The 25,007-nt window shown below is 46.9% G+C and overlaps 1 protein-coding gene across 1 annotated transcript in view; it reads left to right on the top strand.

Annotated features, from left to right (window-relative positions):
- The window catches only part of LOC138249315 (transient receptor potential cation channel subfamily M member 2-like), a 211,399-nt gene that overhangs the window by 95,194 nt on the left and 91,198 nt on the right, over positions 1-25,007 (top strand). Inside the window, exons 14-15 of the mRNA XM_069203274.1 lie at positions 4,050-4,175; positions 8,401-8,478. Of these exons, the coding sequence (XP_069059375.1) occupies positions 4,050-4,175; positions 8,401-8,478 (204 nt within the window). The remainder of the gene's footprint in view (positions 1-4,049; positions 4,176-8,400; positions 8,479-25,007) is intronic.

Here is a 25,007-nt window from a genome sequence, read left to right as displayed (position 1 = left end):
TAAGAAAGTGGAATGCCATAGCCGGTCCCCCACCTAGGAAAATGTAGTGTGTAGAGGGGAGCTGGGAGTACTAGAAAAGCCCAAAGGTAAGTACCACAACCCACCCCAGTGACCAGGAAAGCAGGAGTAAATCACAGTAACTTTCCCAGAACACACACAGAAATGAGAAGAAGAATTATGAAAAACCCAGAAGAGACTGGAAGACACCAAGAGTGGCCTCCTGTAAAAGAAGACCTGTGGAAGAAAGGGACCAAGTCCAAAAGGCACAGAAGAGTCCAGGAAGAGCAGGTGCCCCTGATAATCCGGATGAAGGTGCAAAAGGAGACCCACTGGTGGAGAAGAAAAGTCAGTACTGACCCAAGAAGACGAAGTCAAGTTTCTGGAGTGTGCAAGTGATGCCCTACACTAGATGGAGGATTGCAGTCAGGTTTGCTTCATCAGAGTTCGCCAACAAGCCTTGGCACACGCAAAGCTTGCTGTTAGCTGAAAATGTTGCTGCAGGGGACCAGGAAGGACCAGGTGGACTCTACCCAGGAGGGGAAGCCAGAGGGGGCCCCCAGTGACACAGAGAGCCCACAGAAGACCAGGCAGCACACCCAGGAGTCCCACAGGATGGGGACAAGAAAGCTGCAGAAGAGGTCCATGCAGCACTACGACAAAGGTTCTCACGCTGCTGGAGAACCACTCAGGAAGATGTGCGTTGCAGGATAGAGTGCTGGGGGGCAGAGCTCCAAGATGCACAAAAGACTTGGAGGAAGGGTGTCAATAAGCCTTGGCAGCTGCAAAAGACGTGGCATGTGAGGGTACTGTCTTGCGTTGGGAGGCAAGGTCTTACCTCCACCACAGTGGGACAGCTGGAAGAGAGGACCGTGGGAACCACTTCAGTCCACCATCTGTGATGCAGGATCCATGCAGCTTAGCAGGAGAGGGGATCCATGCAGCCAGTTGTCATCGCAGGTGGTGCCTGCAGAAGCAGGGGAGTGACTCCTTCACCCCAAGGGAGATTCCTTTGCTCTTCTGGTGCAGACTGAAGACTGGCTGTCCTTAGAGGATGCACAACTGGGAAACTGTTGCAGTTGCTGGCAGGTGATGGAGATACAAGGTTGTAGAAGATGTCTTGCTTCTTTGTTGCAGCTTGTAGAGTTCCTGGAGGGTCCAGGTGCAGTTGCTTCAGTGAGAAGTCGAAGTGGAGAGGGCAGAGGATTCCTGCTGGAGTCTTGCTATCCGAATCCGAGGAACCACCCAAAGGAGAGACCCTAAATAGCACTAAAGGGGTGATAGGTGCTTACCTGGTTAGGTGACCAATCAGGGGAGGGCTCTGACCTCACCTGCTGGCACTGGCCACTCAGATGCTCCCAGAGTTCCCTGCTAGCCTTGAATTCAAGATGGTAAAATCGAGGGACCCTCTGAGCACCTCGGTGGTGATAGACAGGGGAGAGGTCACTCCCCTTTCCTTTGTCTGGTTTCGCGCCAGAGCAGGGGCTGGGGGTCCCTGGACTGGTGTAGACTGGTTTATGCAAGGAGGGCACCAAGTGTGCCCTTCAAAGCATTTCCACTGGCTTGGGGAGGCTACCCCTCCCAAGCCTATAATACCTCTTTTGAAAGGGAGATGGTGTAACATCCCTCTCTCAAAGGGAATCATTTGTTATTCCTTCCTGAGCTTGAGCTTCTCAAGCAACAGTAGGGCAGAAACCTGTCTGTGAGGTGGCAGCAGCAGGGGCTGCCTGGAAAACCTCAGAAGGCTGAAATGGCAATACTGGGGGTCCTCTAAGGAGCCCCCAGAGTGCATAGAATCATACAAACAATGCTTGCAAAAGCCTTTGGGTATGAGCCCAACATGTTTGGTACCAAACATGCTGATGTTCGGAGTTACCATTATGAAGCTGGACATAGGTCTGACCTATGTCGAGTACATGCTTAAAATGGCATCCCCGCACTCACTAAGTCCAGGAAAATGGGCCTGGAGTTCATGCCCTCATACACAGGTACTTTACACCCTGCCCTCTGGGCTGGAAGGTCTGCCATAGGTGTGACTAATAAGTGACTTGATGCAGGGAACAGTGGCAGTGAAAGGGTGCTTGAACCTTTTCACGCCGGCTGCAATGGCAATCCTGAAGAACCCTTTGCTTGGACTCCCTATGGGTGGCATAATATATGCTGCAGCCCATAGGGATCCCCTGGAACCCCAATGCCCTGGGTACCTAGGTACCATATACTATGGACTTATAATGGGGCACCCATGTGCCAATTGTGGATAAAATACAGAGTTTTGGGAGAGAGAGCATAATCACTGGAGTCCTGGTTAGCAGGATCCAAGTGGATACGGTCAAACACACTGACATCAGGCAGATAAAGGGGGCAACCATACCCAGAAAGAGGGCAATTTTCTATAAAATGATGACATCCTTTTCAGTAGATGAGGCATCATATGATGTTTTGCTCATAGATAGATAAGTATTCACCCCGCAATGTGCTCATCAATGAAAATGCTTCATCTGATGATGTCCTCATTGATAGTTGAGGCTTCATCTGATAAGGTGGCCACCAACTCATCTGATGAGGTGCTCATTGATAGATGAGGTCTAATCTGATGAGGTGCTTGATAGATGAGGCTTCAACTGATCAGGTGCTCATCGATAGGTGAGCCTTCACCTATTGACGAGCTCATCAATCCATCTGAGTGGGTGCTCATCTATAGGTGATACTTCATCTGATCAGGTGCTCAATAGTTGAGCTGTTATCCAACAAAGTGCTCATCGAAAGGTGTTGCTTCATCTAATGAGGTGCTGATCAATATATGAGGCATCATCTAGTGAGGTGCTCATTGATAGATGAGGCTTCATCTGATGGGGCGCTCATCGATGATGAGAATTCATCTGATGAGGTGATCAACAATGGTGGCGCTTTATCCGATGAGGTGCTCATCAGTGTGAGGCTTCATCTGATGAGGTGCTTATCGATAGATGAGGCTTCATTTGAGTACCTTAGCTTCAATAGATGATGCTCCATCTGAAGAGGTGCTCATCAATTCACCTGATGAGGTGCTCATTGATAGGTAAGGTTTCATCTAATGAGGTACTCATTGATACATGAGGCATCATCCAATGAGGTGCTCATTGATAGATGAGGGTTCACCTGATGAAGTTGTCATCAGTAGATGAGGCTCAATTTTTAAAGAGGTACGCCTAGACCAGTGGTTCCCACTGAGGGTCCGCAAAGCCTCCTCAAGGGGTCCGCGACAGCTTAGAAAATTTAATAATATTAACAGATTAGGCCCCCAGCTTTTAGTAATGACTTAGTGGGGGGATCCCCGCATTCCAATAATGATTCAGTGGGGGTCCTTGGGTTCCAGTAATAAATAATAAAGAGGGGGTCCACAGAAGTCAAAAGGTTGGGAACCACTGGCCTAGACAAATGAGATGAACCTGCTTTGCGTGTCAAATGGCGCACGTTGTGTTGCTGATGGTGCATTTCCTTCTCACAGTGGTTACATCTGGAATGTAGGATGCTCCACAAAATATATAAAATACGGAGGATACTTCAAGAGAAAGTGTTAAAGTGACTGAGAGTTGACAGTGTGGCAAGTGTAAGGGAAATAAACCCTCTAAAAGCAAAAGAAGGCATGGATGCAAAGGAGGACACTAGGATCCCTGAGAAAGATGATAGATATGAGTAATAGAGTTAATGGACTGCAGAAATGGAAAACCAGGAACCCAGCCCCTTCTTAGTGATGCACAAGGATGAATCCTGGGCATCAAATGTAGTACATTGGAGCATCATGCACAGCTAAGAGACAGTTGGGTTTATGAAAGTGTGGATGAAAGAAAGAACTGAAGATCTTCTCAAATGGTTTCTCTCATGGCTCAGAAAATAGAAATGTGTGTTCTGGAGTATTTATAAGAATGACAGGGTGGGCAGAACAACATCCACTGCTCCAAGACTCCTTTGGCAGTACCCTAGAAGGTCTGAATGGGCGAAAGGTGTGCACTTATCTTCTTTGGTTCTGACTGTCTTTGACTGACAACTGACAACTGTTTATCGTGTTTCAGGACACAGATTGCATTGCAGGAGCTTTGGCATGCAGCAAAATCCTGAAGGAACTCTCAAAGGAATCAGATGAGACGGACAACTACGAGAACATGATGGCATTGGCAGCGCTTTACGAGGAGCGAGCTGTAGGTCAGACTTCAAACCATTCCCTACTTTATTCTTTTTTTATGTAGACTGTGTGGAGGTAATGATGCCTTGTATTAAACCAGTGGCAGTAATACATACGTTTTGCAGATATACGTGGAATGTTCGATCATGGTGAATCTATACCTGAGGAAGCGTCCTTGGAGGCCCAGTAAAGGTATTATCTTCTCCATGGAGTCTATGGCACTTGTAATACTGAGGACAGGTTATCCCACCGCCAAACTCTTAATCACGCCCTTTGTGTTCCAGACCATGATGGCTTTGAAGCTTTCCTTCCTGTCTGTTTTGGTGACAAATTTCAAGTATGCTGAAATCAAATATTACTTCTGCTATTTATAGTGGAAGTCCTCTTATGCTATTGCTGTTGGCTGCTGGGTATCTCCAGTTCTAGTGCTTAGTTAATGGGTGATGGGTAGTGGCCAGCTGGACTTGCAGTCTTGAATCGAGACTCTCAAAGTGTCTAATTAACACCCTGTGTGGAATGCTAACAAAGGCTTGGGCCTGATTCAGAGTTTGGCGGATGGGGTAACTGTTGTGACGGATATCCTGTCCACTGTATTACAATCCCATTATATCCTATGGGAATCATAGGAAGGCGTACAGGACATCCATCACGTTTGTGGCGGAGTATTCCATCTGCCAGGATCCGAATCAGGCCCTTAGTCATTCTTAGTGTTTTCAATGCTGGCAATAACTACTCTTATTTTACTGCATTCTCGATCTGCCAATGGGCGAGATCACGAGGACTGATGCTGAAATTCTGCCATCCTTATTTCCCACATGCTGTTGGGGCTTACCAGCTAATATTAACCCTTCTCCTCATTGTGCAGCCTCCCCTTCAGCTGAGATCTTGAAATATGTTGGTCAGCTCCAGAAACACTGGGGAAACCAGGTTGACCACTAGCATTATCAAGTATGTATCTAGAGTTCAATGTGACTTCTCAATAAGGTGGATGGTGTCGGTGTCAGAGCCGCTGCTTACCTTACACACCCCAGAACTGTCAGCAACTAAGAGCGGGGTCTGAAGGCCTGAATGTTGCTGTCTTTTATGAATAGGAGAGGAGGGTCTGACTTTCTCACGCAGTGAGGATCAGCCAGCTCAGCTCTTCGGCAAGGCATAGCACTGTGGGACAGGATAACTGTATACTGATGGGAATATATTTTAGGGTGCATGTAAATTTGTTGGGAAGGGAATGTCCCCCATGGTGTACAGTTATATCCACTGAGTATCTGATACCCTGATTTCCGGAATTTTTGACCTAGCCTCTTGCTAATTTAGTGGGTGTGCGAAGGCCCAGGCCAATTCCTTGATGCAAGTCTGGTCCTGGATCTGCCATAGACCTGCAGACCTAGACCAAGTCCCCTCTCCACAGTGACAGGCGACTACTGTTCCTGTCATGTGTCCAAGTGTGTGGCATTGTGGTGGCAGCAAACCATGTTTTGTGGTGAGTCTTCTGTGACAAGACCTTTTAAAATGTGTCACAAGAGTGGATGCTTGCTGGCCCACTCATGCAAAAGCGCACACATGTGTATGTGTGAGTGAACCAGACTAAAGGAGGTCTGTAGGTTCTCCTTTGGAAGTCCCTCACTTGCTCATGTCCACAAGATGGAGATGAGATTACTTTCCCAGACGGTGACGTGTCGTGAGGCCTTCTTGGGCCCACTTTAGTTCTCCATTTTAGCTTAATTGTGCATAAGTAATCTGGTAATAATCTACTAAATTTCACTGCGCCATTTTCTGGGCCTCCTAATGGGGGAATGATCCCTTTTCATACACTATGCCTGAAGCAGGCATAATGTGGCGCAAGGGGTTGCACAGTGGCTTAGTGCATGCATTGTGCCACTTTGTAAATATGGCACAGGGAATGGCCACCTTAATGCCACCTTAGTGTCATAAAAATGATGCTAAGGTGGCATTAAGGCAGCGCTAGGGGCTTGTAAATCTGACCCTTTATGTTTGCACGATAGTATTCTGAGAATACGCTGTAAATGCTTAGTAAGCCTTTTTCGCCATGTAATCTGTACACTCTTTTCAAGGCTAGAATAGAATTAGATATGCTGCTGCTTGCCAGATCATTTGGAAACAGCTCCAGAAACCTAGACATATCATTGTATCAGTGCTGCACCTCTAACACAATGTGGTTTTGATAATATAAACGGTGCACTGCCCTACAGGGGTCAGAGGAGCACTCCGGACGTGATTGTCCTGAAGCCGATCCTGTGTTTGATATACAAATCTGTTGATCTTCCATATTGCAAAGAAGGATTGCCAACTTCACTCTTAACTGGCTCCCTGGCAGAGCTACCCAGGTATGGGGGTCACAGGCTTTCCTCCTAGATCAGACAGAGGGCACACCGCTATGCTCTTAGAGTGTAGGGAGAGATAGGTAGGAATATATAGAAATAAGATTGCCATGACTGAATTTTTTATTTTATTCACCATTTTGGTACTGCTGGTTACAGTGCTTTTTTTCATCTGCCTAGTTATTGCAGCTCATTCTCTTTATGCAAGAATATGAATATTTCAATAAAAGTTTGAAAACCTTTATTCGTATCTTTCTTGTGTTACCCCGGCATGCATGAGCAACCCGACTTCCTAGGGAGTCAGAGTGGTCATGTTCGTGGTTGCCGAAACAATCTGTTACCCTGGGAAGCTTGGGGTTTCAGGTGAGGCACTGTGAGCTAGCTAGGAATTGGGCTGATATGTCCTCATGGTGTAGATGGACTCAGTCCTCAATTCCTGAAGTCCTGTCGTCCAAATATGCAGTCCTACTTTTTTAGTGCGAACGTATAACAGACGTGCATTGCTGATGTTCTAGAGACAGGAGGGAGTAGACTTAGACACTGAAGTGGGAGAAAAAGAGACTAGTTACCTTTAGAAGTTCAATGAGGTAATTTGCTAGTGAGACCTGTTGATTAATCTCCCTGAAGGCTACCATGTGATGGATTGTTTGGGTGAAGGATGGGATTGTAGTTCCTGTTGTGGGAGTAAGATGGGTCCTTTACAAAGGGGTCAACCTTTTGTTTCTATTTATGATCACTGTCAGGAATGATTGATGTGGTTAGCCAGGTACCAAATGCTCGCAGCGTTTGTGCCTCTACTCAGGGTACACATGGATGGAGATTGCCCTCTTGTGAGAAGCATAGCTCTCGACAAAGGCTAAATCTGGAAAACAGCCTCAGAAGGAAACATGAAAGAAGAATCCACCAAAGCCAGTTCTGGAAGTGAAGACAGAGAATATGCATCCCTGTCTGCTGTATCTGAGAGTGGGAGCTGCTGGCCCACTTGTTGTTCTAGTTCCAAGTTCACTTTGACCAGGAAGGGGTTACTCCACAGAGTACTCAAAGGAATAGTACACAAGCAGAACTGGTGTCTGGCTGACTCCCTGCACCCCAGAGGTGAGGAGAGATCACCTGGTGTCTGACCTGAAGGAATAGCAGTTCCTTGTCCTGGAAAGGCTGGAGGATCCTTCGTAGAAGAAGAAGTAAGGAGCAAGCCAACCGTGCACCAGGATCACAGTACGGTAATGGGAAAGAGCAGTTGAAACAGGTGCTATAGATCCATAAATGGTTGAGACTCGTGGAAGCATGACTGGCGTGCTCCACACTTGGATCCATTCACCATCACCGTAATAGAGGAGTTACGGTACTGCTGAAGGGTAGCTGAGCCGATCATCCTGCCAACCTTGTTGTTGTAGCTGTGGCACTTTCCCAAAAGTGTTCCGGACCAGTCTGCACCTCTGAGGAAGAGACTATGCTAAAATGCTGCACTCCCCAAACATGCCTGAAATGATTTTGCTGTTGGCAGCAATGGCACTTGCCCCAGTGGTTCCCAAACCTATATGTATTATGACTAGTCCATGGCACCTGACAAAACATGGACAATGCTATGTAAAGCAAAATATGTGAACCAAGTAGACCCAAAATACATGATATCAAACACCGAGTCAACCACCGCCTCTGAACCTATCAAGACCCTGTATACAAAAATGAAGACAACTGGGATATGGATATTTCACCACCGGCATATGCCACTCAAAAAAGTAACAATGGAGGTTCCACCCACTGTATATCATCAAGCAGAACACTGCACATAGAAGCACAACAACCCTTTGTTTATTGAGTTCTACTTTCGTTTCCCTCTTCTCTAATTTCTTTTATTTTCGTCTGCTCTTGTATTTTTCATCTATCTTCTTGCTTGTGTAGGAAGACCCCATGGCCAGGCTGAATGGAATTGAAAAATTGAAGACTGAAAATTTGAAACTGGACTTGTACATTCCCATGGTATAGTAATCACTTGATCTGTTTTGTTTACCATAGATAATTAAATACAAAGGCACATAGGGCCTCATTATGACCCAGGCTGGTGGTGTTCCGCCAGCTATTATGACCGTGGCGCAATAGCCACAGCCATACCGCCGGCCCCTCCAATATACCGCCAGGCTTCCGCCTGCTGGTCATAATCCCCAGGGCAGCAGTGCACGCACCGCTGCCCTGGGGATTATGATTCCCCGACGGCCAGCCTGGCCATGGCGGTAAACACCGCCATGGAAAGGCTGGCGGTAAGGGTGACTTGGAATGCCCCTGCACTGCCCATGCACTTGGCATGGGATGTGCTGGGGCTCCCAGGCATAGCCCAGTCACACATTTCACTGCCTGAATTTCGGGCAGTGAAATGCACGATGGGTGCTACTGCACCCGCTGCACATCAGCATTGCCGCCAGCTCTATTATGTGCCAGCAGCAATGTTGATGTGACTTTTCTGCTGGGCCAGCAGACGGTAACACTGTTACTGTCTGCTGGCACAGCGGAAAAGTCATAATAGGGAGCCAGAAATACCGGCAGTATTCTGGCACCCGAAACCTCAGTGGTCTTTGGAAAAGACCGCCAAGGTTGTAATGAGGGCCATAATCTGCAACGCTTTTGGATTCCTGAGTCAAGTGTATATGCTCACCTCTTATGGATCATCCAGATAATTAAGTAACTTCTTCAAGAATCCATTTTGGCGTCCTTGTACATCAAGAGCCTCCCACTGTGTATGTAGTGTGTGCCTTGAACTACTTCAGTGTGGACTCTCCATCAATTCTGTGGAACCAGAGGAGTCTCTTTAAGGCACTAGATGGAGCTCATTTCTTGCTGTTTTACTGAACACTTAGGTGATCATTCCAACCTCGGTGGTAAAAGGCGCTTACCGCCGTGCAGAAGACCGCCATAACACCGCTGCGGTCGCGGTAAACCGCCACGGTCATTCTGACCCACACCAGGCAAACCGCCAAAATACAGACATCCACAAAAGTCCGCCACACCAAAGGTCAGCGAGAAACTGGCGATGACCAAACCTCCACCGTCACGCCAACAGAAATACGCCCACACTATCACGACACACGAATCCACGCAGCGGTCTTTCAACCATGGTATTCTATTGGCAGTACACACCGCCGCGCTCGAAATACACACACTTGTACAAAACACTACCACATTGGACAATTCAAAATACACACACCTGATACACATACACACACCACTCCCACACACCCATTACAATATAAAATACACACCCACATCACCCACAAACCTCCACTCCTAGAGATTCGTGAACACACACCGAGAAAAGACATCCGAGCACCCAGACGCCCAATTCACTGTCACCCAGCAATATTTGCACGCACTTCACACAACACAACAATACACATCACCACACTTAGCACCACACAATCCACCCTACACATCACCCACACCACCCCATGGCACCGCAAAGACACCCCAGGTTCTCTGATGATGAACTCAGGGTCATGGTGGAGGAAATTGTACGAGTAGAGCCACAGCTGTTCGGGACACAGGTGCAGCACACCACCATTGCCAGGAAGATGGAGCTATGGAGCAGAATAGTCGACAGGGTCAACGCTGTGGGACAGCACCCAAGAAATAGGGACGACATCAGGAAGAGGTGGAACGACCTACGGGGGAAGGTGCGTTCCATGGTATCCAGGCACAACATCGCGGTGCAACGGACTGGCGGAGGACCCCCACCTACTCCCCCAGAATTTACAACATGGGAGGAGCAGGTCTTAAACATCCTGCATCCTGAGGGCCTCGCAGGAGTAGCTGGAGCAATGGACTCTGGTAAGTCAACTTTTTACTACTTCATCCCCCCCCACCTGCATGCCAACTCATACCCACCCCCTCACCCCCACCCCCATCACACCTACTCCTTGCAAATGTCTCACCATCACAACCCACCCATCCCAACACCTAGCCCTGCATGCGTCAACAAAGCATGGACACCCATCACCAAAGCATGCCCACTGCACATACACATACAACCTCCCCCCCCAAACCACCGTCACAACAGCCCCCACAAAGGAATGCCAGCACTGGGGTACTCGGGCACCCACCCATTGCACGCTATGGCACACACAGAACCAATAACCATACTTTTATACCCCTGCAGGACCCGAACGCCAGGTCACCGCGCAGGAGGGTCCACAAATGTCCACTCTACCCCCAGAAGAGGCCAACAGTGAGGACAGCACCTCTGTCGACCTGGATCTAGATGACCAGCCCGGTCCATCGGGGACCTCGGGACAGTCGGTTCCCCTCAGACAGCCACAGGCCACAGCAGACCTTCCCCCCTCTGGGAACACCAGCACAGCACCCACCCAGCAGGCCCATACCTCTGTTCCCAGGACACGTCAATCAGCGGTGTGTCCACCACTACAGGGAACCCAGGCTAACCCAACACCCCAACAACAACAGGGACCTGGGGGCAGTGGTAGTGGGCACACGGTCCAGGGGACAGAGGCCCAGGGAAACAGGGGAACTGGGAGGGCTGCTGTGCGACAGGGGGGGGGACAGGCCCAGGGAATCCACTCTCCACGAGGCCCTCATCTCCATCATGGGAGCATACCACCACTCCCAGGAGACGATGGTGACGGTCCTGGCCAGGTTTCAGGAGATCCAGCTTCTGCAGGAGCAACAGTACATGGGGTTCAGGGAGGAACTAAGAAACATCAGTTCCGCCATGGGTACCATCGTAGTGGCCCTGAATCAGGTAGTCACCACATTGCGGGACACTGTGGCACCTCAAAGGTCCCCTGTCACTAGCATGGACCAAGAACTGCCTACCACCTCTGCCAGCGCTAGTGGACAGGAGGCCCCGACACAAGACCAACAGGCCACCAGAACCCCACCCCCTGCAGAAGGAGAACCACCCCGCAAGCGGGCCCTGAGATCCAGGAAGAAGACAGATTAAGATGTCAAGATCCCCGCCAGCAAAGGATACCGCCCTGATTGTCATCCCACTGTCCCACATTGTCACCCTGTCCAACCTTAAACTGCCCCTCCTCCACTTTCCACAGGCATTTGGACAATGCACCTGTGATACTGATAGTCTGGACTCTGCCATGGAAAATCCTCCACCATCACCCCTCACCGATTTGCAACCACCCATCCCATATAGAGCACTTGAATAAACACACTTATTGCACAAAACAATCTGGAGTCTGGCTGTGATTTTGAACAAATGTATTAGAAATGACCGTGCCAAAATGTTCATTCACATTGTGATGCCAACAAACCGCTGTCACACAGCTGTAGTCCATGGGAAAACAAAGCAGATGTCACGCAGTGGGGCCCACATCTCTGAAAACAGAAGGGAAAGTCACAACACAGTTACCATACACTGGGGGAAAAAGTCAGACAGTAGAGAGGTAGGAGTCTTTAGGTAAATGTAATATGCCCGTGTGTACTCTTACCTGTGTGTCATTGAAAATACTGCTGTATTACTGTGTTCCTGTTCTCTATGTCGTCCTCTTCGGCTTCCTCCTCTTCACTCTCCACAGGCTCCAAAGCTGCTAGAACACCACCATCTGGACCATCCTCCTGCAGAAAAGGCACCTGGCGTCGCAAAGCCAGGTTGTGAAGCATACAGCAGGCCACGATGATCTGGCACACCTTCTTTGGTGAGTACATTAGGGATCCACCTGTCATATGGAGGCACCTGAACCTGGCCTTCAGGAGGCCAAAGGTTCGCTCGATCACCCTCCTAGTCTGCCCATGGGCCTCATTGTACCGTTCCTCTGCCCTTGTCCTGGGATTCCTCACTGGGGTCAGTAGCCAGGACAGGTTGGGGTAACCAGAGTCCCCTAATAGCCACACACGGTGCCTCTGGAGTTGACCCATCACATACGGGATGCTGCTATTCCGCAGGATGTAGGCATCATGCACTGACCCAGGGAACTTGGCATTAACATGGGAGATGTACTGGTCAGCCAAACACACCATCTGTACATTCATGGAATGATAACTCTTCCTGTTCCTGTACACCTGTTCACTCCTGCTGGGTGGGACCAAAGCAACATGTGTCCCATCAATGGCACCAATGATGTTGGGTATATGTCCAAGGGCATAGAAATCACCCTTCACTGTAGCCAAATCCCCCACCTCAGGGAAGACGATGTAGCTCTGCATGTGTTTGAGCAGGGCAGACAACACTCTGGACAACACCTTGGAAAACATGGGCTGGGACCTCCCTGATGATATGGCCACTGTTGTTTGAAATGACCCACTTGCTAAGAAATGGAGTACTGACAGCACCTGCACTAGAGGGGGGATCCCTGTGGGTTGGCGGATGAGTGACATCAGGTCTGCCTCTAGCTGGGCACACAGTTCCTGTATAGTGGCTCGGTCAAGCCTGTATGTCAGTATGACATGTCGTTCCTCCATTGTCGACAGGTCCACCAGCGGTCTGTACACGGGAAGATTCCTCCATCTCCTCGCATGTCCCAGCGGGCGGTGCCTATGAAGGACAACAGCGAGCACAGAGTCAAACAACCCACAGGTACGTTCCCACTGCTTGCACATAACATGATTCCCAATGCATTGAAAGGTTTGTATGAGTGTTGATGTGGGTTCCATGCTGTCCAGATTCCTCGTGGGGTGTATGGAGGTGAGCGTTTTCCGTTCGAAATGGCTGTTTCCGCCGTGTTTTTATCGGCGGGGCTACCGCCCCGGAAAAGGTGTCGGATTGGTGGGTTGTGATAGGATGGGCGGTACACTGACTCTCGCCTGTCTGTTGGCGGTGACCGCCGCGCTGTTTGTTAGTCCCGCCGTGGCGGTCGGAGTGTTGAAGTGGCGGTCTCTGGTGGCGATTTCCGCCAGGGTCGGAATTCCATTTTTTTTAACCGCCAGCCTGTTGGCGGGTTAGCCGCCGCTTTAACACCGACCGCCAGGGTTGGAATGACCCCCTTAATCACTTGGCTGCTAAGCCTTTCGTACCTAAAATATAAAACTTGCTATTTAATGTGATGGAAAATTAGTTATATTATGGACATGGAGACAATGATTATGCTATCAGCAATCTTTACTACTTACAGCAGACGGGCAACAGACTGTACCAAAGCAAGGGCTGAAAACCTACAAGTCATATGGTTTGACATAGCCAATCCTGAGCATAACAGTTAATAAACATGATGACTTCCTCCCCTTATCCTCTTTCTTTGTCCCGAAGCAGGTGACGATCAGTCTTCAGGGGAAAACATTCTAAACCCCTTTGGCCTGCTTCCTCCCGGTAGTAAAACCTAAGGTCAGAGCATAGTGAACAAACATTCTAATAAGATCTTCTTTATCAAAAAAACAAATCCTCTTATAACAAACTGCACATCAAAGACATTGTATAACCAGAGGAGAGCAGCATACCAAAACACAGGAAAATCTTTACCTGCTGACTAAGAGGAGAAGCTTGTAATAATGTACCTTAAAGATGATTTACAACCAACATTGTAAGGCTTAAGATAAAAGTTATTGAAAAGAATCCAAAGACTAATCTGCGGTTTCAAAATGTCCTTTAGTTTGACACGTAAGGTAATTGAAGCCATAGCTCCTTTAACTGAAGGTGCCCCTAAGCAAGAGATATCCAGTCACCCCAGTACATGACCTACAGAAAGCACCTGACTGGGGTAAGTGAGGAGGCTGCTTCAATGGATCTTCAAAAAGACAGCAACATTTATTTCACACCTCGGGATGTAATGTACCTGAGATCTCCTTGTTCTCTCTCAGGAATCTAAGTGGTCCAGAAAGGCTGTATAAGAGCCTTCCCATGTGCTTTGACTTTCTTTTTTTGGACATTGGGAACATTATCAGCTATGTGTTAAAGGACCTTCTGGGCAAACCTAACAAGGGGAGCTCAGAAGCAACAATGTGGCCTTGTTGGCAAAAAACTGTGTCTTGCATAGCTCGTTGTTAGCCATTGTTAACTGGACAAGAGCAAGAAGATTAAAAGCTCTGTTCAGATCCCACAACTTTATCCATTTTCAGGTTATCAGATATGATAGCACAAATACCCCAATAACATCATACTTGGAGAAGGTGGGCACACTGCATAGAAAGAGGAGAGTTCTTCCAGAGCCAGAGAGATTAGGTCTGCTGCTTCAGCCACAGTAGAACTGGCTACAGCAAGTAGCCATTCTAGGCCTTATAGAGGTAGAGCTACAAAGAGATACTGCATGCATGAGCAAGCTGTCTGACTCCTTCGCTTTCGCTTCAGTTTACAACCTTGTATTTATCTCAGTTCCCTAGGCCTTAACTTCTAGTCATTTTATTTTGACTCTCTTCATTAGTATTGTCTCACAACTCACCAACTTCCCACTATCCAGTGCTACAGTTTCATTCCTTAAGAATAAGTGATAACCCTAAACCTGCGATAAGATGTGTGTTTATTGCTTTGGTACTTTCTCAGCTGATTACCTTTCGTCTCTTAGGATGGAGAAGGTGCAGACCCTAGGATATTTGCCAAAGATGCAGTGCCACAGCCTTCCAGTCGAATATGTCCACCAGCCAGCCTGCAGGAGTGACTCTGTCTTTCTCTTTCTCTCTCTGTCACCCACTTTTCACCTTACACTAGGGACCTTTTCTCAAGTCTGTGAGATGTGAATGAATGCTCCCGCAGGGGAAGGAGGAGCAACTGGCCTTGTCATCTTGAATGCTGGAAGTGCTCAGATCGTTCTATAATTCTACATTCAAATGGATTAGAAAGTCTACATCCCTTCAACAGCTTGCAGACCAATGGATGTTGCCTCATCACTTTATCCACCACCAAAGCTGGCAGAAGGAAAATGCAGGTTGCAAGGGACTTGCCATTGAATTTGTTATGCCAGATTACACCAGAAAGTAACTACAATGAAGGTCCAACTGCACTAGCTGGACCAATCTGATTAGTAACGTTTATAAGGACTTGTCGTCAAGGTCTGTTCTATGAAGAAACAGGTTTTTCTGAAATGGCTTCCACTGTTTCTCAACAGAGGTTCTTGACACCAGGCCACCCTAAATCATGGGATGCACCTCCCCTATTGGACACAACAACAGCTCTGTAAAATCCAGAATCTGAACTGGTGGATAGCGGCAGAATTCTAGGAGGACCCGGAACCAAACTGAGTCCACCAGACAAGAGAAACTAGAAGTCATTTCCTCTGGTCTGAGCCCCTAACCACAGAATGATAAGAAACAGAGGGAAAGGCGTAACTCAAGCCTTTAAATCAGTTTTGCAGGAAGTCCCCCACCTGCTCAGTGTCTGGGTCTGTTCTCCAATCGAAGGTGAGGGGAACCTGCTAATTTAGTCTCGGGGCAAAAAGACCCAACTTCACCTGGTCCCGGAACACTGAAGGGTGTTACCTTCAGTCTCTGGATTCCCGAGGAAACAGCCTCTGTCCCTGGAGAAGTTGCACTATCAGTGAGAACCCCCTGTCAGGAACAGGAGCCACAAATCCTTGTCTAGCTTCATAAACATTCTGATCCTTCTAGGCGATTGACATTAAACATTGTTGAGACATTGTTCTGCTGTACACAACAATTAACATTGTCCCTTGACAGGATGCAGATCACAATCATGTCTGACAACAATTCAGACAATTGATGTTGGGCGAAGTTCATCCTCTGACTCTCAGACCCAAGTGAAAACACCTTTGCAGTGCCCAAGCCAAAGAGACTAGTGTCCACCATAACTGATGACATCTCAACGATCGCCTGGGCAATCCACACCTCTGTGTGAATCAACCACTAGGCTATCTCCGTCCTGACATTTTCCAAAAGGTGCAGCTCTTTCACACTGGATGGAACTCTCTGCCAATGTTAAGTCTCTAACCGTAACATAGCTCAGTAGTGCAAGTCCATTGAAAAATGGCCTGGATCAAAGAGGCTATGAGCCCTAATATCCTGGTGATTGTCCACAGGGACAACTTGTTAGCCAACAAGCATTGCCTTCATCTTCTCCTTCAGAGGTTGAAGCATTTTGTATTCTATCACAAGGCCCAGAACTTCATCTGTTTATTGGGGACCTGGTTCATCTCTCCCTGATTCACCAGGGCACCCAGGTCTTACAGCAAACAGATTGCTGACTCCACACAAAACACCTGAACTTCCTTCTCATGACCCATGATAATGATGTAACCTAGGTAGACCATCAACCTGACTGCTTGTGCTTAGAGTCAGGATACTGCAGTCTTAGCAGCTTAGAAAAACACAACAGGGAGGATGACAATCTAGGCCTGCTCACTTCTAAGGATCTGCAAACTACACCTGGGGGGCACAAAAATAGGAGCTGATACTTCTATTCCCTTTAGGCCCAGACGTACTATTCTGTAATTTTTCCATGGGGCGTCTCTCATCAAACACACACTTTCCACTTTGAAGGACCCATAGACCAGCATCTGTTAAACTCCCTCAGATTGATGACTGGTTTCAGACCTCTGCCTTTCTTCCTTAACAGGAAGGGTTTGCTCAGATAGTCAAAGGAATGGAGGAAAGATCCCTGGATCCCTCCCTTTCCTCTCAGGTGAAACCCTCTTGATCTACAAAAGCCATAAGTTCCTGTGAAGAAAGCATAGCTCTTAGCTTCACCAGTAGCACTGGGTAACCCCAAAATTAAACTTGAAACTCTGGGGCAGTGCTTAAAGAAGAACTACCCAGGGATTTTCAAAGTAGCAACACTTCTTCAGAAACCTAAGGCGCAGCAAGCCTTTTGCACCCTACTACTTAATCCCCCCAACGTCTATCTTCTCCGCCAGATTCAGCCTAGCTCAGCATTCTGTCATGACATCACAGACGCCGCTTCCATAGGTGTGGTCACCTGGCCACTGCTGCTAGAGCACTACAGTGTTAGATGTTGAGAGTTAATGATACATTCTCAATCACACTTCAGATCAATACCAAAGCTGAAATTTAGGTCTCACTTAAAACAAAATAGTGACCTCACTCCAAAAAACGCAGATCAAGTCTGTCCTTTTGAAAGACATAGGCCTTGATCTTGAGTGAGTCCTAAAATTTCTCTTTCCACAGATGTGAAACTTGTAAGTTTGAAGGATTTTACTGATAATCATATTATTCACTTGATAAATATTCGCTGGTCAGACCTGCCAAACTTTACTAGGTTTTACAGGCCCAGTAAATAACAGGACATGCAGATTTTCGTGTGAGTAGCAGCAAAATCCACATTTTATGTGCATTCTCGAGGCAAAATCATAGTTGCCATGATTTATCACAAGTGATAGACAATGATTCCCAAGAGTATCATTATTTGTTGGTTGCAATACATAATGATGCGGTTGTGCAGGGTTAGTAATCAAGGCCAATGGATATGTCCACCAGAACAGATCATCTATAACAATCCCACTTGAGAAAAGGATACAAAGAAGCTAAACCTCTATTTGGCAGAGGTTCCCTGAACTGTAACTGTAATTTAGGGAACACTTAAATCTCTTTCACTTTAGGGTATCAACATTTTGTCACGTTATCTGTCAAGGCCCAGCACTACAAACGGTGAAGCTCATTGCAGTATTAACCTGGTGCAAGAGATTTGCAGAAACAAATGGATGGAACAACCACAACCCTCAACTAGGAGATGCCCAGGGAGACCACCTCCACCAGTGCGTTTCCCATCAACTGGTCTCTGTTGGGAAACAGGCCTTCCTGTAGGGTCACTCCCAAACGTTTTGCATTCTTCCTACTTTTTCTGACTTCCTTTTTACTGGCCTTAGAACTCTGTGCACTTTACGACTGCTAACCAGAGCTGAAGTGCTTGTGCTGTCTCCTTAAAATGTGGTAACATTGGCTGACCCCCACCCCCAAATTGCATATTTAATTTACTTATAAGTTCCTAGTAAAGTGGCACTACATGTGCCCAGGGCCTGTAAATTAAATGCTACTAGTGGGCTTGCAGCACTGGTTGCGCCACCCACTTAAGTAGCTCTGTAAACAGGTCTCAGGTCTGTCACTGCAGAGCCTTTGTGTGCAAGTTCACACTGCCATGTCAACCTGGCAAAAAAACTTTTTGCCAGCCCCATGCCTTCCTTTTTGATACATATAAGTCACCCCTAGTGTAGGCCCTGGACAGCCCAGAGGTAGGGTGCAATGTAGTTAAAAAACAGAACATGTACATTTGGGTTTTACGTGTCCTGGTAGTGAAAAACTCCCAAAGTCGTTTTTCACTACAGCAAGGCCAATTGGGATAGGGATTACCTTATTACATCTTATAAGTGTAAATGACATTCTGGAAGAGATACACTTTTCAAGTTTAGTGTCTCTGGAATCACAATTTAAAATCACAATTTATGATGAAGTCAGATTTTAAATTGCAATTCTGAAAATACCACTTTTAGAAAGTTGACATTTTCCTACTTTAGCCTTGGTGCCTGTTATCTGTTTCCTATCACAGGTCTGTGTTGGTTGACAGCTGGGCTTTGTGTATTTCTCCCAGAAAGCCACACACAATAGGAGTTTAGGTGTGACTTGATGGGCTTTGATGGGCCATCCTGGCAAGATTGGAGGGAGGAACACAAAGAGCTGTATAACTCCCTGTAGTAAGTCTGGTGTCAGGGCAGGATGGGCAGAGCCTCTGTGCACTTCAAAGGCCTGTCTTTGAAGTCTCCCACAGTTGAAAGGCCCAACTGGCTATAAGAGCTTGACCTCTGACACCACTACTTCAGTACACTTCTGGACCTGTGGATACCATGAAGAAGGACTGCTGTGTTACTAAAACAAGTGCCATTCTGCTGGACTGCTGTTCTGAAGGAGCTGCTGCATTGCTGTGAGACCTGCTGCTTATTTTGCCTGGAGAAAAAGGAACTGGACCTGGAACCCAGTACCTCAGAGTGACTCAAAGGGCTAGTCTGCTAACCTCCTGATCTCAGCCTTAGGGACAACACAGGCTCGCTCCATTTCCTGGGCCTGTCTTCAACAAGCTCCTGATCCCCAAGAAGTGCCACTCAGGTCCTGAGCCCTTGGAAGTTGTTTCTAACTCTTAAAGTCAAGCTATTGGGATCTTTGTAAATGCGAACAGGCCTGTTCAATTCAAACCCTCGTCGCTCCCCCGAAATCCAGAGCAAGCAGCTGCAAGTTCATCACTTCACACAGCAAGCATCTTCCGCCCATGTGAATACCACCCCAAGGCTCCAGCCTAGCTGTCTGCGATGCCTGGCCTGCTCATCGCTCTTCACCGACCCTCGCCAGCAACACTCTCCTTAGTCCCAGCAAACTTTTTCCCACAAACGGAACTCTTGGCACAATTATTGGTAAGGTAAAAGTTCAGCAAGTCTAATCTGGGACTGTATCCAAACTGTGCTCCATCGTGGTCTGTTTGAACTTTTGACTTTCACCCGATCCAGCATAACCAGATAGCTGCAGTTGGTGCTTTATGCTTTTGGGTGCTATATTGCAGTTTATCCTTTAAACTTTCTGGTAGTACCTATTGGATTTTTGTCATCTTGGTCTTGTTTTATTCAATACCAATATTTATTCAATTTATTTAATTCTGCTCTATTTTTGTAACTTGGTTTGGAATCTTTTTGTGTGGTGTATTCACTGTTTTACTGTTTTAAGTGTTGCACAAATACTTTACTCGCTGCCTATAAGTTAAGCCTGACGGCTCTGAGCCAAGCTACGAAAGGGTGCGCAAAGGTTGATTTAGGGTTTGCCTGACCCTTACCCTGACTAGAGCTGTGGTTGCTGCTTGACCAGGGCTCATACCCTAGTCAACCAGTAACCCAATTTCTAAGTTTCCATTGATCAAATGCATCGCAGCCCCAAAAGATCTTTAACCAGCTTTGTGACTGATTGGTGACTCGACAGTAGATGACCTCCTTAAAGGTTGTAGGTGGTGTAAGCCTTCATCTTTCAGGCATACAGGTTAGATCAATGTCAGGAGTGAACGGCTATTAATTGAGAATGAGGACGTACAAGAGCCGATAGATGGAGATTATGTCTGGTAGGCCTAGGTTCCCTTCTTAACAAGACTTATAGTGTTTGGCCATGGACACTTGCAGAGTACCACTTTCCCATATGAATCCTCAAATTAAGGGTTTTAAATTTTGGTGGGCGGGATATCAAAGACTGTCGTCATGGAGTAACCCCTCCGCCAAACTCTAAATCAGGCCCAAAGTCTGAGCAATATGACACAGATAGGTTCGAACAGCATATATTAGTTTGGGGAAGTAGACCATTTTTATAAGGCCCAAATGTCTCATCACAATAGGGAAAAGCATGGACTTAGTCCAACTGACAAGGAGTCTAAAGATCTCTCTGATGTGATCTAGTGAGTAGAAGGCCCCACACTTCCCACGGGTCACTTACTGAACCCAGTCATCACCAGCTTCAGCAACATCACAGTAGACAAACCCACACTGATCACCTCATCCGACCAAATCTACATCAACCTCAGCATACTTATCCCGCACCACTGTAGAAACACCAGCATCAAATCTTCATGATGGGAATGGAACAAGATATTAGAAGCATCCTGATCTTCTGAACTCCTACACCACTGGCTGTGACTAAACAACAACCTCCACTATCCCATCTCCAACCTCAACGCCTGGATCACCTCCTGCACAGGTACTTTGCCTCCTCTCAAAGCCAACAAAACCACTAGAACCAGACCACAAGCAAGCTGTTCCATAGCAGAGCTCAGGCTTACCAAATCCCATGGTAAGCAACTTGAATGCAGATGGAAACTAGGTCTGAACTGCACTAACAGAAGCACCTACAAATCCACACTCAGATGCTATCATCAACAAATCAGAACCACCAAGCACTCTGCTCTCAATTACCACAACAACAACAGCACCATCAGTGCCAAGGAAATATTTGCTGTAGTGAAAGACTTCACCTCTCTGGCAGCAAGCTCTACCTGGACTTCTGCACCCCTCTCAGGACCTCTGCACCCAGCTGCCCCTATTCTGCAGCAACAAGTTCACCACTACCCATGAAAACTTTGAGCCCATACCTGACCCTTCCATCCTTGCAGCCCATTTCTTTCAACACCCAGAGGACCACCCTGACCACCTGGCCCATCATCACCTCTCAAAAAACTGCAACGACCATCCTGTCGATACACTCCAGAGCACACGTGGACTCTGCCTTCACCACATTTTCATCAAAGGACTGAACTTCATCTTCCTCAAGAAAGACACTAGCCAGCTACTGATCTATTTCCCTGCTACCCTAACCAGCAAAAGTAATGGAAAAGATGATAAACAAATGCTGAGCCACCCACTCACTGGGAACCACCTCCTCAACAACACCACTAAATCCTGATTCATGCCTAACCACAATACAGAGACCACTCTTATTGATGCCACAGACTAGGTGAAACCCTGGCCCTTATCCTACTGGATCTTTCTGCAGTCTTTGACATTATCTCCTACTGGATCCTTATCCAATGACTGCACAAAGCCAACATCTAAGTTCTCTCACTTCACTGGATTTGCTCCTTCCTAGCTTTGGTCAACCTCTTCCCCTCCATCTTCTGCAAAGAGACCTCGCTCTGTGACACCACCTGATAGCCTGCAATACATGGACCTACACCACTCCCAGCAACTCATACAGAGAACTCTGAATAGTAATTGATAATCAACTCACTATGACCGACATGTGATCACAGTCCATGTATCCTGCTTCCACACAGTGAAGATGCTCATGAATTTCTCTAAATGTTTAACCTCCAATACTCGCAGAACTGTCACCCAATCCCTCATCATCAGAAAGCTGGACTATGGCCATGCTGGAATAAAACTTAACTGACCGGAAGACTCCAGACCTTACAAAACTGTGTGGCCAGGCACTCCTCAATATCCCACCCTACATTTTCATCACTCCACATCTCAAAGAGCTTCACTGGCTCCCAACCACAAAAGACCACTCTTCAAACTCCTCACACACATATAGAAAGTCTTACACAACATTGGCCCCATGTAGCCCAACAACCACATAAACTTCCACAGATCCCACCTCCGCTCTACCAGACTCCTACTGGCACACAACCACTGCATATGCTTGGAATGACCTTCTCCTTCACATCAGAGCCCCCTCCTCAGTTCTTAAATTCCAAAGGAAAGTGAAGGTCTGGCTCCTTATCTAGGCCTGACCCAGGCTTGTTTCATACATATCCTGCTTCAGTGCCAGAATACTCTCCTGGGTGAGTTGCACACTCTACAAATGAACATAACAAAACTCAACGCATATTGGGGCACCCTATTCTCAAACCCTCTCTTTCACTGAAAGCCAGTGATCTTGTTATCTGCTTGCAAGACTTGGCCTTGTGGTTCTATGACAAGGGGGAACAGCAACGAGGATATTGGGTAGCCCTATCTGGTAGCTCGATCAATAGCAAGGGGATGTGAGAAGACTTGATTAACCTAGACTCCACCGTTGGTCTAGTGAAAAGAAGCTGGATATGCAAACTGAAACTTGGCGCAATCCTGTACTCTCTAGCACTGCAAATAGGCATTCTTGTCTACTAAGTCAAGGGCCTTTTCAAAGTTCAGTAAGAGGATTGCAAGTAAGTACCCTCGATTCAATAATAAACTGAATGTGTTTTGAAGGCTATAGATATTAAAACAGATTGAACACCCAAGTGCCTTTGATCTGCATGGACCAGTGACTTGATCTGTGTAAAAAGGTGTGTGGCTAGCTTTTATGCAAGGATTTTTACTTATTCATTTTAGCAGTACCCTGTAAACGACCTCTTTTAAGTCAGGGGACAGGAGGTGGTCCATTGATGCTCCAGTGACATTTCCCGCAGGAATGGCGCCACTTTGGATTTAAATGGAATACAATTCAAAAGCCTTGAGGTCCCAGAGTTGTCCCAGATACTGTGAGACAACATCTACAGGCTCCTCTGCCGTCATTTCAGAGTCAATAATTTTTGCATCTTCTCTGTTTAAAGAACAAAGCAAACTGTCATTCAGTAGGGATGTTCAGCTGATGGTGGTGCTCTGCCTTCCACATAGCTGCTTAAAATAGGACGTGAACTCTTCCACTACCTCATGTGTGCCTACAAAGAACACTCCATCTGCAGACTGAACCTCCCCTACATGTCTGGGTGGCTCCTCTCTGTGACACAGTAAATAAAAGATCCTTCCTGCTTTAAGTCAATAGTCATATATGCAGTTTTTCGGTGCTATCCAACCTTTTTTTTACTTTGTCAGCTAAATATAGTTTGATGGAGGATTGAGCACCTTCCGTGGCTAAGCATGTTTCCTGGTATTTGGGTTGTCTACATGAGAGCTCTAAATTGAGTAGGTGAGCGTCAAGGTTAGCAATTGTTTCTCTTTTTTGATTTTGAGATGGGAAATGAAGGCCAACAATCTACTACAGATGACCAGTTTAAATTAATCTAATTTTCCAAGTCTCCGTTTTCTTGACAGTATTGTTTTGTGTTTCTACAAAGGTAGGCTGCACTTCCAAAAACAATCCCCTGAGGAGTATTCCTCTATCTATGTGTGCTTCAGATATTTCTCCTCGTTAGACCTCCTCTTCTAAGATGTAGCATTTTGGCACATTCCCAAGTGTGCCAGCTCTGGTAAATTTGGGAATGCATCAAAATCCATGGCAGTTGCATGGGAACACCCACACACACAATGCCCATGGAATGCCTTCCCAGGGAAAAGAAAGGCAATGCAGTGATCTGTACTGCATTGCTTTACTCCAGATTTATGAAGCCACTCAGGGCCACACGTGGCTTCATAAATCGCATTTGGGGTTTGCGTTGCACAAGTACCAAGTTGCGTGGTGCAAACGCAACACAAGCCCACTCATAAATGTGCCCCTACATTTCCACACAGCGATGCTGTGGCAATTATGGTGATCAAGCAACAGCAGCAAGAAGAGTGGTCAGAGATACCCTGTGGAAGGATATCCTCCTGAAACAAGGAGTGTTAGAGGCAGGCATAAAAAAGTAGTCAAGCCTTCAGAAAGATTTGTGTGCCCTAAGAAAAATTAGTATGTTTTAGGAGTGGAATGTAGCATGCACTGTACATCTGCCAATTCCAGCAAATTAGCAGAATCTTTCACTGGCGTCTCAGACTTGGTGAAGAGCTGAGAGAAAACCCCATCCATAACCTCATTAAAGTCCACTGCTATTATTGCAGTACCAGTCTAGGCCTGAGGTAGCACCTAATGTGGGGTTATAAGAAATGAGCTGCAAATGGGGTTTGACAGGGGCAGTTGATGCGTAGATGTTCAAGCATGTGATGGAATATCCCTTGATGGAGCCTGAGACCAAATATCTGCCCTGGGTGTCTCACTTAAAGAGCAACACTGCTCCACTGAAACTCCTAGTGAAACCTAAATATAAAACATCAGTAAAGCTGTAGCTGATCCAAAATGGGACTTGGGTGCCAAGTAGGTGGGTTTCTTGGATGAGCAGTCTATCTGGTGAAAGGTGTTTCGCCGCTTTAACTTTAAGAGCTGCACTTCTCTTAATGTTATCATTCAGCCTATTTATATTCCAGACAGGATATGAAAATTGAGTGTTCTCTTGTGTTTAC

Source organism: Pleurodeles waltl, chromosome 8 (genome assembly GCF_031143425.1).
Source record: "Pleurodeles waltl isolate 20211129_DDA chromosome 8, aPleWal1.hap1.20221129, whole genome shotgun sequence".
NCBI classification, from domain to species: domain Eukaryota; kingdom Metazoa; phylum Chordata; class Amphibia; order Caudata; family Salamandridae; genus Pleurodeles; species Pleurodeles waltl.
This window is presented reverse-complemented; position numbering and strand designations above follow the sequence as displayed.